The sequence below is a fragment of the Anomaloglossus baeobatrachus genome, chromosome 4 (genome assembly GCF_048569485.1).
Source record: "Anomaloglossus baeobatrachus isolate aAnoBae1 chromosome 4, aAnoBae1.hap1, whole genome shotgun sequence".
Classification (NCBI taxonomy): domain Eukaryota; kingdom Metazoa; phylum Chordata; class Amphibia; order Anura; family Aromobatidae; genus Anomaloglossus; species Anomaloglossus baeobatrachus.
This window is the reverse complement of record NC_134356.1, coordinates 413,232,672-413,246,203: the sequence shown is the minus strand read 5'-3', so window position 1 is coordinate 413,246,203 and position 13,532 is coordinate 413,232,672. Positions and strand designations below refer to the sequence as shown.

Below are 13,532 nucleotides of genomic sequence, written 5' to 3'. Positions count from 1 at the left end.
TATTATGAAAAGGAGCGACGTGTCAATGATCAACGATTTTTGACGCTTTTGCGATCGTTGATTGTCGCTCCTTGGTGTCACACGCTGCGATGTCGCTAATGGCGCCGGATGTGCGTCACTAACGACGTGACCCCAATGATATATCATTAGCGATGTCGCAGCGTGTAAAGCACCCTTAAGGCTGGGGAGACAAATGGTTATTAGGACCCCCCAGCCTAAAAATAGCAGTCTGCAGCCGCCCACGATTGTCACATCGAATAGATGCGACAATCACGGAACTTAACCCGACTCATCCCAATTGCCCTGGTGTAGTGGCAATCGAGGTAATAAGGGGTTAATAACCGCTCACAGCTGCTACTAAGCCCTAGATTAGTAATGGGAGGCATCTTTGAGACCCCCATTACTAAACTGTAAGTGAAAAAGAAATAAAACAAAAACACTGAAAAAAATCCTTTATTTGAAATAAAATACAAAAAGCCCAACCCTCTTTCACCCTTTTAATAACTCCCAAAATGCCCAGGTCTGTTGTAATCCACACGAGGTCCCACGATGATTACAGCTCTGCTACATCTGAAGTGACAGCGTGCGGGCATAGAATATGACCGCCCGCTGTGAAGTTCAGGAAGAGACTGAACCAGGGGATGAGAGGCGAGGTCATTCAGGTAATTTGTGGTCACAGCTGGAGGTTCCCAGGGTCCTCCACCCGTGACCGCAGGTAACCTGACCTTATTGAACTGAATGACCTCATCTCAGGTGAGTTCACTGAGTTTACAGACATGCATCTCCTAGCAGAAAAACGCATTTTTCTATGCCAAGAGATGTAGATTTGGTGCTGAAATTTGTATAACATGTTTCTGCACCCAATCTACACCTCCTGGCAAAAAAAGCATCAAAACACTATGTGATCTTGATGCAATAGTGATGTGATTTTTTTTTTTTTGCCAGGAGGTGTAGATTTTGTGCAAGAATATGGTGTAAAAATCTGCATCTCTTGGCAAAAAAAAAAATACACCAACATTTTTTCATGCAGTTTCAGTGTGGTTTTCTGACAAGAGGTGCAAGTTTGATGCTGAAATGTCTGCATGGGTTTCCCCAGCCTGAGAATACCAGTTCCCAGCTGTCAGGTTTTAACAAGCCTGTTTATCAAAATTGGGGGGGAAGGAGACTGCATGCTGTTTTTTTAAATTATTTATTTAAATAATTTTAAAATAGCTGAACGTGGTTCCTCTTATTTTAATACACAGCCAAAATAAGTGCAGCTCTAAGGGCTGCAGCTTGTAGCCGTATGCTTTGTCTGTGCTGGGTATCATATTATGGGGGGATTCTACGCCAAATTTTTTAATTTATTTATTTTTACACCAATCTTTAATTGCAGGCAGGGCCTGTGATTGAAAGCAGACAGATATGCTGCCACTCAGGGTGGGGGCAGTGTCTGACTGCAACCAATTACAGACGCCAGGACTGCTGGTAGGAGGGGGAAGCCGTGAATATGTGTGAGCGATAATGAGCGGCACCTGAAGTAGTGTTACAGCCTTGCGGGAGACTTGGTAAGAGCCGGATTCTGGTCCCCACAGACTTATATGGGGAAGGAGCGTCCGGCCAGATATCCAGGATTAATTACAGGCCGGAACCAGGGTCTTTTTTTTTTTTTTTTGTCCCGCCAATCCCTGGTGTCGGGGAGTCCGCCCATCCCTAGTCAGTAGTAAGAAAGTTTTGGCAAAATACATATTTCACCATGCTTGTAAAGTTCATTAAATTTATGAGAAGAGCATCATATATACAGCACAAAAGTACATTATACTGTCTATGAAGGTAGACAATAAAAACCTACCTGACTTCCAAATGCAAAACAAGCAGACAGCGGTCCGACATGTCCTGGAAAGCATTAGCCAGCTCATTGAGGGTCTGTAATATTATCTCAGACACAGCAGGAATGTCCACACTGCTGAGACTGTCAGAACCAGGAGACATTGCTGTAAGGAGAAGAACAAAGAAATATTACTTGCTTAAAGATATGTTAAGATGTTATCTGGTTTAATTCTCCAGCAACGATTTATCTCATTTGCATTCTATTTTCAAATTCAAATGGAAAAAAACCCCCAATGCTTTAAATCTACTTTACATGAAAAAGTTTGTACCCATATTATGCTTTCAAATGTGATATAAAAAAAGCAACAAAAAAGAGGAATAAATATCATTACTTACAGCAAAGAAGATGGGGCTGCAGTTGTACAATGCCCAGGCCTAAAACTACTACTCTAGCAGGATACAGCTAAGCCCCCACTAAGTGGAGGCATCACAGCTGCAGGAGGAGCACATCACACACATACTTCCAAAAAAATGGAGGAAGCGATTGCTGGATGGTAAAACTGCACACTAATGGGATAGCAACATATACGTGGATTTTTGGGCAAGAACCCCAAAACATAACTACATATTTTCCTTCTTTCAAAAGGATTGGAATGTTTACACCACCATTCAAAGAATAATTGTGGTCATACTCGTTAGCTTTTTGTTTATTTTTATATGTAGCGTCTGAGAGCCAAGTTGGATTTGTAACATGGATTTAGTCTGATAAAGCAAACCCCAAGTGTTGGCAGCTGTTTGACTGCTGCTATATTCAACACCCTCCTATGGCTTTTGGCAGCCCAGGTTGAGTCTCCCCATTTAGTGTCAATGGGGATCTCAGAGATCGGACCTCTACTGTTCCATCATTTACTACATATCCAAAAGGGTCACAATTATGCTCATAGTCCTAAGTATAACAGAAATTATATAGATCCCCTGAACCAGAATGGGGAAACATCAGGACAAATAGAACAAATGAAGACAAGGAATCGGGATCAGTCTTAACGGCTGAATCGAGTCATGATACCCTTGTCATAGCATGGATTGTGCTTCTAGGCAGGAAAACCAGCAGCGTGCCAATAGGAAAGTATACTGATATATCGTGCCATGGACCTGGACTCAACGCAAGAAAAATGGGTAATAGTCCAATTAAGAATAAATACATGTATAGTACCGCTAATACCTATTGCATCATGTGAATTGAAAACACAGCCAAATGCTAAATACATGTATTCTGAACATTGATTAATTCTACTTAAAACGCAAGAGGAGAAAATAACAGGTTATTAGTATTTGTATCAGGAAATGTGTTCTATAATTGGTTGGTTTTACATGAAAAGACAAATTATAAGAACACAAAAATGCCTTGGAAGAGCAAAAGAGAAAAAAGTTCAACTGAGAACCAAGAGTAAACTATTGTCAAATGCGTGAAAGAAGCAAATGTTTGTTTTTAATTATAGTGGTGTTTGAGGCAAACTTTACTCAGAACCATTTTCAGATTTCCAGCAGTATGTGATTTATAATTCATTTATCATGTTTTAATAATAATTAGGTTTGTTAGAAAAGATGAATAGCAAGTGCAGACAGAAGCCACGGGCATTCAATGTGTCTGCTCTCACAATTCTACATTGGGCAAAGTAAATCTCAACTATTTGATTTGGGCTTTTTTTTTATCTCAAAGACAAAAGTAATAAAACGACAACAGAGAAGACACTGCGCTGTTGAAAAAAAACAAACTTGGGAAACTCTTAAAGTATGATCTCAGATTGGAGAACAATCAGTGTAATTTCTTCTGATTTATACCAAAATGAATGCCGATCCATAGCCTTTGTCCAGACATGAAGCTCAAGTTTGCAGGCACTTTACAGTGCTCCAATTGTGCAAGTTCTCCCACTTAAAAAGATGAGAGGCTTGTAATTGACATCATAGGTACATCACAACTATGAGAGGCAAAATGAGAAAACAAATCTATAAAATCACCTTGTCTGAATTGGCAAGATTTTTTCCCCTTAAATTACGGTAGAAAATAAGTATTTGATCAATAACAAAAGTTCATCAGAATATTTTGTTATATATCTTTAGTTGGAAATGACAGAGGTCAAACATTTTCTGTAAGTCTTTATAAGGTTGGCACACACTGTTGGTGGTATGATGGCCCATTCCTGCATGCAGATCTGCTCTAGAGCAGTGATGTTTTGCGCCTGTCGCTGGGCAACACGGACTTTCAACTCCCTCCAAAGGTTTTCAATGGGGTTGAGATCTGAAGACTGGCTAGGCCACTCAGGGACCTTCATATGCTTCTTATAAAGCCACTCCTTCATTGCCCAGGTGGTGTGCTTAGGATCATTATCATGCTGAAAGAGCCAGCCACGTTTCATCTTTAATGCCCTTGCTGATGGAAGGAGGATTGCACTCAAACTTTCACGATACATGCCCCCTTCATTCTTTCATGTACACAGATCAGTCGTCCTGTTCCTTTGCAGAGAACCAGCCCTAATGCATGATGTTGCCACCCCCATGCTTCACAGTAGGTATGGTGTTCTTTGGATGCAACTTAGCCTTTTGTCTCCTCCAAACACAACAAGTTGTGTTTCTACCAAACAGTTCTAGTTTGGTTTCATCAGACTATATGACATTCTCCCAATACTCTTCTGGATAATTAAAATGCTCTAGCAAATTTCAGAAAGGCCCGGACATGTACTAGCTTAAGCAGGGGAACATGTCTGGCACTGCAGGGTCTGAGTCACTGGTGGCGTAGTATGTTACTGATGGTAGCCTTTGTTACAGTGGTCTCAGCTCTATGCAGGTCATTCACTAGGTCCCACCATGTAGTTCTGGGATTTTTGCTCACCCTTCTTGTGATCATTTTGACCCCACAGGGTGAGATCTTGCGTGGAGCCCCAGATCGAGGGAGATTATCAGTGGTCTTGTATGTCTTTCATTTTCTTATTATTGCTCCCACAGTTGATTTCATCACACCAAGCTGCTTGCCTATTGCAGAGTCAGTCTTCCCAGCCTGGTGCAGGGCTACAATTTTGTTTCTGGTGTCCTTCTACAGCTCATTGGTCTTCACCATAGTGGAGTTTGGATTGTGACTGTTTGAGGTTGTGGACAGGTGTCTTTAATACTGATAAGTTCAAACAGGTGCAATTACTACAGGTAATGAATGGAGGACAGAGGAGCCTGTTAAAAACAAAGTTACAGGTCTGTGAAAGCCAGAAATATGGCATATTTTAGATCACTAAATACTTATTTTCCACCAAAATTTTCAAACAAAATCTTGCCAGACAAGGTGATTTTCTGGATTTGTTTTCTCATTTTGTCTCCCATAGTTGTGGTCTACCTATGATGCTAATTACATGCCTCTCTCATCTTTTTAAGCGGCAGAACTTGCACAATTGGTGGCCAACTAAATACTTTTTTACCCACTCCATGTGACTGCAGACTTGGGAGTCCTTACAGCATGCAGTGTGTGCATTGTCAAGATTTTCTGGCACCGTGAGTGGGCAGTCACATGACCACAAGTATACAATTCGAATATGTATTGGCCACATTCTGACTAGAAACATCCAACGTTGCTTAATTCACTTGTATTGAGTGAGGCCAGGTAGATCTAGTTGGCAGACGGTCGCATGTAAACATAATGCATTCTTGCAGTCAGGTGCCCGCTCCTGGAGAATCTTGACAGCGTGCACATTGCGCGTTGTGAGCATTCACAAGTTTGGACTCCCTGCAGACTTTAACCTCAAATCTGGATAACTACTGTAAGGACCTTCCAAAAAGTAGCCTTTTCACATCACTAACAAGTGAGCCATTTGTGTGTTTGTCTATTTTAGATGAAAAGGTAGTTCATATCGCAGTGCAAGGAAGATGGAAATATTTCCTAATATTTTCAGGGGAATAATGTTCCTCTTCTTCTTGGGGCAAAGGCATAAATAATGCACAAAAAAACACAATAATCAGAGAAGATTGATATTGCATAGTTTGCTCCAGACACCTGCAGAAAAGAATTAGCATTTACATTACGTATGTACACAGCGCCAGACTTGCATTTTTATAACATAATAAAGTAGCAGTAAAACTGTTATGAAATTCTATTATATTAAAAAGGGAAAAAAAAAAACATTTATTTTTTTAGTAATTAATATTACTGCCCATGGTCAATTATGGACATTTCCCTTGGATTCAAATGAGTAAAGAACATGGATTACAGTGATGATGGCAGACATTATTCAACATTATCACTTATACAAGGAACATTACAGTAGGTGTAAACATGATGAAATATGGAAACATAGTGACATTTGGTGCTCGGGAGAATCTATTCAATAAGAGCAGTGATAAGTAGCACCCACCGTCACTTTGGTAAACAGTGATGATGGAGAGAGTTCAGACTGTCACCCATGATGTAAAGCCCACTAAACACTCTATTAGTTTTTCATTTACTGAATTAATGTTCTTTACGGCCCGTGTGCGCCGGCTGCTTAATGAATTGTCTCGTTAAAGCTGCCTGTGGTGCTGTTGGGCTGCCTGTACTCCAAGGCATAAATTCAGACGAGAAATGAGCCATTGTAAAGAGGACATAACTCCTCTAGAAAAGGGCTTAGTTCTTCAGCATTTGTACAGCCTTGGGAGTAACTGGATTATCAGTAAAAGCCACACTGGGCCTGCATCTACATAATGTGCCAGGACATGGTTTCTCTGAACTATGGTTGTGTCATTCCTACTCAAGTACAGCTTCCATCCTCTTTTCCATGCTCCCCGCAAACATAGATAAATCATGCAATGCTCAGTAATGATGTTTTGTTTTATTTACTTCACCATTTAGCAACACACAAAGCTGTAACCAGATTATGATCAACTTTAAATAATAAAAGCAGATGGTTCTATTTTAATACACTCATTATCAGTAACATTAACAAAATTGGGAGAGATTCATCAGAACCAATGCAGGAATAAGGGAAGGAAATCCTGAGGAACAAAAAACTATTCATACTTCGTGAACCTTTCCCCTTTTTATCCTTGTTACACTCAATGTATTTTATTTGGATTTTATGTGCTATACCAACACTAAAGTCACCAAATTAGTAACTTGAGTCCACCTGTGTGTAATTTATTCTCAGTATCCTACAGCTGTTCTGTGAAGTCCTCAGAGGTTTGTTTGAGAACATTAAGGATCAAACAGGGTCATGAAAACCAAGGAACACACCAGACAGGTCAGGGATAAAGTTGTGAAGGAGAGTAAAGCAGATTTAGGTTATAAAAAAACAACAAGCCAAGCAGCTCTGAACATGTCATGGAGCTATGTTCAATCCATCATTCAAAACTGGAAGACGTATAGCACAACTGCACACCTTCCAAGACATTGCAGTCCACATAAATTGACATCCCAAGATAGGAGAGCACTAATTAAAGAAGCGGCCAAGAGGCCTATGGTCATTCTGAGGGAGCTGTAGAGATCCATAGCTCAGGTAGGAGAATCTGTCCAGAGGACAACAATTAGGCTGGTGTTACATGAGGGGTCCCATTTTAATCCCGAAAAGTAGGAAAATATTTTCACACTTGCCATCCGTGTGTTGTCCGTATGCAATCTGTTTTTTTTCTCAGCAGCTATTATTCATTTACAGTCAACTACAGTGTTCTATGCTACAGAACTGTAATCTATAGGTAAAAATCGGACGTCACTAGGATGGTCTGTGTGGAGCACGTTATTTCCTCACACCCATAGACTTATTTTGGTTAGCATTGCATGGTTTTGGCATCCACTTGCAGCATTCTGCAACTTTTTTCTCATCCAGAATTTGGATGAGAAGAAAACTGACTATCTGCTCTGACTCACTGACTAATATTGGTCAGAGTGCAATACGATATTTTCTCACATTGCACTCATCTGATTCATACACATGTGAGAGAGGCATTAGTTGTACGCTCCACAAATTTGGTCTTTTTGGAAGAATGGCAAAAGATAAAGGCTGTGGAAAGAAAAGCACAATAGGGTCTTATCCCAATATATATAGGGTATAAATATGAGCAATCCTACTCACCAAATAGAGTTGTGAAAGTCACAACTCCTGTAAAAGCATATAAATCCAGATCACGGCAGCAGTACCCCAGGTGGCTGATAACAGAGAAAGGTGGAAAAGGGGCTTTTATCCACCGCGCCAATGATCACTTAATGAATATGTTGGATTAAATGTCACTTTATTTGGCACAGGACCTGTGCCAAATAAAGTGACATTTAATCCAACATATTCATTAAGTGATCATTAGCGCGGTGGATAAAAGCCCCTTCTCCACCTTTCTCTGGAAGAGTGGCAAGAAAGCCATTTTTTTTAAAGCGAGCCATAAGAAGTAAAGTTTGTAGTGTGAAAAATCCATGTAGGAAACACAGCTGGCATGTGGAAGAAGGAGTTCTGGTCTGATGAGACCAAAGTAGAACTGGTGGCAACATCATGCTGTGGGGATGCTTTTCTTCAGCATTGACAGGGAAGCTGGTTAGAGTTGATGGGAAGATGGATGGAGCTAAATACAGGGCAATCCTGGAGGAAAACCGGTTAGAGGATATAAAATACCAGAAACTGGAGCGCAAGTTCACCTTCCAGCAGGACAACGACTCTAAGCATACTGCCAGAGGTACAATAGAATAGCTTCGATCAAAGCATATGCATGTGTGTGAATGGCCCAGTCACAGTCCAGATCTAAATCACATTGCGAATCTGAACAAGACTTTAAGGGGTACTTTACACGTTGCAACATCGCATTCGAAATATCGTCGGGGTCACATCGTTAGTGACGCACATCCGGCGCCGGTAACGACATCGCAACGTGTAAATCCTAGATGCGCCGATAAACGATCGCAAAAGCGTCGAAAATCAGTGATCTGTGTAGCGTCGGTCATTTTCATAATGTCGGGTCGACCGCAGGTACAATGTTGTTTGTCGCTCCTGCAGCAGCACACATCGCTGTGTGTAAACCCGCAGGAGTGACAAACATCTCCTTACCTGCGTCCCGACGGTAATGCGGAAGGGAGAAGGTGGGCGGGATGTTAGGTCCCGCTCATCTCCGCCCCTCCGCTTCTATTGGCCGGCCGATTAGTGACGTCGCTGTGACGCCGAACGCACCTCCCCCTTGAAAGAGGGATAGTTCGGTGGTCACAGCGACGTCGCCGAGCAGGTATGTGAGTGTGAAGCTGCTGTAGCTATAATGTTCGCTACGGTAGCAATCACCGCATATCGTATGTGCGACGGGGGCGGGTACTATCGCGCTCTGCATCGCTAGCCGATGTTAGCGATATCGCAACGTGCAAAGTATCCCTAACTTTTTCACCCAGAGTGATTTTTTCCAGCTTTGTTTTTTCTTCCTCTTCTTCAAAGAGTCATAATGTTCTCATTTTTCAAGCCATATTGACATGAGGACTTTTTTTTTTTTTTTTTGCGGAATGAATTGTACTGTTAAATGACACCATTCACTCTGCCACACAGTGTACTGGAAAATGGAAAATAAATTCAAGTGCAGTGAAGTTGGGGAAAAAAAAATAAAATATTCCACAATATTTATTTTTTTATTTACTATGTTCAATACATGGCAAAACTGACCTGACAATATGATTCCCCAGGTATTTTTTTTTTCATTCAAGTGGTGGAAAAACAAAATCAGAAATTTGTCCCAAAAACATAAAATGTTTTCATTTTTAGGGATCTGGAGCTATGTGGGGGATTATATTTTGCGCCAGGAGTAGACTTTTTCCACAGATACTGGGGTAGATAAGATGTTTTGTTCACTTTTTGCTGCATTTTATAGCAATGTTGTGGCACTAAAAAAAAAGGAATTCTGGTGTTTTGATTTTTCTTCACATAAAGCTGTTTACAGATCAGATTAATTTATTTTACATTTTAATAAATCAGACATTTCTGAAAGCAGTAACACTGAATCAGTGTATTTTCTTTAATTGTTATTTTTAAAGGGGTTTTTTAATTTTTAAATGTAACACTGGTTTTTTTCAACCTTTTTACTGTATAAAATAGCCCCCTTAGGGGACCTGAAGCTGCAATTGGCCGATCGTTTGTGCTATACACAGCATACATCAGCACTATCCGAAGTCTTACATCAATTCCAGTAAGCGTATTCAATACTTTTTCCCTGAATCACTTCTCATTATTACAGATCACTAAATTTATGAACATCTAGGGTTTGATTTCTTGGCCTGTGTGAATTGGATGGGATGTTATCAAGATCTGGTGAGAAATTCATGTCAATAGGATCTTTAGAAATATATTTACTTAGAAAATTAGGGACGTATTCAATACTTATTTCACCATCTGTATGAATGTTTGTATGTATGTATGTATGTATGTATGTATATTACATTGCTGAATCGGTCATCAAACATAACACCTTTACATAGTTACATAGGTTGAATAATAGACCTAGGTCTATCAAGTTCTCTTGAAGTAGTATTTATCGTATGAATAGTAATTATCCATCTTTTTATTCCATACATATGGTAATTTGATGATCTACTGCATTCTGCATTGAATTACTTAAACCTACAGACGCCATTCCTAAAAGTGTGACCACCGCAGAGAAGTATGATGTTATTTCAATATGGTTCCGAAGCAGAACTCAAATACATTGGGGTAACATTTTACTGATTGAATAATGAAGGAATCAACACATAAAACTACTAATACTACTGGTAGGCAAAATAATAAGCGCAGTATAACTGTAGAATTTGGGATTTGCTGACCAAACTGGAAAAAAGTCAAATCTCAGAAATGCTATTTATTGCACAAGGCAGAATTTAATGGAACATAACATTTCACATTGCTTTTTTCCCTTATTCTTTTCACGCTTTCTAATTTAAGAACTACATCTTTGAAAAAAGTAAAAAAAAAAAAAAAGTAACCAATGGTCCATCCATTATAAATGTGTTTTGCAGTTTTGAAATGTTAATTGTAACAGAGAAATACAATACCACTGACTGTGTAATGATCTGTGACTTAGAGTAAATCAGTTTATAGAGGATCTCATTAATTAGCATGCAGCATATCTTTACCAGATACATAACAATAGATTACATTTATTTAACCCTTGCAATAATGGATATTGGACTTTATGAGGGCAATGACGATAGCAGAAGACACTTTTTCAATATTAAAATAGACCTATACAGTAATCATTTAATATACCGTGAAGGAAATACCGTATTTTTCGCTTTATAAGACGCACTTTTGTTCCTCCAAATTTTTGGGGAAAGTAGGGGGTGCGTCTTATAATCCAAATATATGGATTATATACTGCAGGGCCCAGGGGAGGTGGGGGCAGCTCTGGAGCAGTGTTGGAGGCTGAGGAAGGCTGGTGGAGGCTGGTGAAGGATGCAGGAGGCAGCGGGAGATCTCCTGCTCGCACTCATATAATATGCACTGCCGTTGTCCATTACCGTGGTGCTGAAACCGCACAGGGGTGATGGGCTGGGGGAGCTGCGCATATTATACGTGCCTGCGCCCCCCCCCCGTGTTATATATGGCCCCCATGCTGCTGCCCATAGTAAAATAAAAAACTCTTTACTTACCTCCTCCAGCGTGTCTCCCTGCTGCCGCTGTGATCAGGCACGCAGAGATGATGTCACTCTGCTGTGCCGATCACATGACCGGCACCGAGAACCAGGAAGTGCAGGAGCTCAGAGCACGGAGGGAGACATGGAAGGACAGCGCTGGAGAAGATAAGTAAAGAGTTTATTTTTTTACTATGGGCAGCAGCATGGGGGCTATATCAAACACAGGGAGACGTGTGCCATCCATAGGGGGGCATGGGCAGCACAGGGGGCCGTGTACCATCCATAGGGGGCCATAGGCAGCACAGGGGGACGTGTGCCATCAATGGGGACATGTGGCATCACTTAGGGATGTGTGCCAGCACAAGGGGGCTATATTCAATATAAGGGTGCCATATCAAGATCAAAGGGGCTAATTTTAGTATGGGGGGCTATGAGGGACATATACCCTATATGATTTGTTAGACGGACACTGGCATTATAAGACGGACCCCATTTAACATTAAAAAAAAAAATTCTCTTCCTTCACCAAATTTTGGGATGCGTCTTATAAAGCGAAAAAAACGGATTTTTGTGTACTCACCGTAAAATTGTTTTCTCTTAGCCTTCATTGGGGGACACAGGACCATGGGTGTTATGCTGCTTATCCATAGGAGGACACTAAGTAGATGCAAAGATGTTAGCTCCTCCCCTGCAGTATACACCCCCTGCCCCAGCCAGGCTACTTCAGTTTTAGTACACAAGCAGTAGGAGAACAAGTAACAAAAAACGTGAGTGAATACTCATAACAAAATAATACTGAGAGAGAAAAAAAGCTAAGGACCAAGAGGGCAACAGGGAGGGTGCTGTGTCCCCCAATGATGGCTAAGAGAAAACGATTTTACGGTGAGTACACAAAAATCCATTTTTCTCTGACGCCTCATTGGGGGACACAGGACCATGGGACGTACTAAGTAGATTCAAAGATGTTAGCTCCTCCCCTGCAGTATACACCCCCTGGCCCAGCCAGGCTACTTCAGTTTTAGTACACAAGCAGTAGGAGAACAAGTAACAAAAAACGTGAGTGAATACTCATAACAAAATAGTACTGAGAGAGAAAAAAAGCTAAGGCCCAAGAGGGCAACAGGGAGGGTGCTGTGTCCCCCAATGATGGCTAAGAGAAAACGATTTTACGGTGAGTACACAAAAATCCGTTTTCTCTGACGCCTCATTGGGGGACACAGGACCATGGGACGTCCTAAAGCAGTCCCTGGGTGGGTAAACAAACAACGCAACCCAAGGACTAGGAACCAGTTCCAGATAGTGGAGCACCTATCTCAGTAGGCGCTCCTGGCTATCGTTTGCAGAATTTTTCTACCTAGGTTCGCCTCGGCCGAAGCCTGGGTATGGACTCGGTAATGCTTTGAAATAGTACGTAGGCAAGACCAGGTCACAGCCTTACACCCCTGTTCCACTGAAGCCTGATGCCTAATGGCCCAAGAGGCACCAACTGCTCGCGTGGAATGAGTCCGCAGCCTACTAGGAATGGGCTTGAGTTGCGAGTGGTAGACCTCCTGGATCGCAGAGCGAATCCAGAGAGCCAGCGTTGCCTATGAAGCTGCGTCTCCTTTCTTAGGCCTTTCAGGAATAACGAACAAGGAGTCCATGTTCCTAAAGGGGCTGTCCTGGGTACGTAATATCTGAGAGCCCTCACAAGGTCTAGCGAAAATAGGAACTTTTCCACCCTATGGACTGGGTGGACAAAAGGAAGGCAGAACAATGTCTTCATTCATATGAAACGGGGAAGTAACGTTCGGAAGAAAATCCGGAAGGAGGCATAGAACCACCTTGTCCTGATGAAAGATCAGAAAGGGTTCGCGGCAAGAGAGTGCTGCCAGTTCCGAAACGTGTCTGATGGACGTAATCACCACTAAGAATGTTACCTTCCAGGAGAGAAGAGTAAGAGAAGATTCCTTAAGAGGTTCAAAGGGGGACCTCTGGATACCGTCAAAAATGAGATTGAGGTCCCATGGGTCCAGCGACCATTTGTACGGGGGAACTAGATGGCAAACACCCTTGAGGAAAGTCTAGACTTGTGGATTGCAAGCTAGGCAGTATTGATACAATATTGAGAGAGATGAAACCTGCCCCT

General features: G+C 41.5%; 1 protein-coding gene across 1 annotated transcript in view; it reads right to left on the bottom strand.

Annotated features, from left to right (window-relative positions):
* EXOC4 (exocyst complex component 4) overlaps positions 1-13,532 on the bottom strand; it is a 642,084-nt gene that overhangs the window by 75,986 nt on the left and 552,566 nt on the right. The window contains exon 15 of the mRNA XM_075345350.1: positions 1,832-1,973. Coding sequence (XP_075201465.1) covers positions 1,832-1,973 — 142 coding nt within the window. The remainder of the gene's footprint in view (positions 1-1,831; positions 1,974-13,532) is intronic.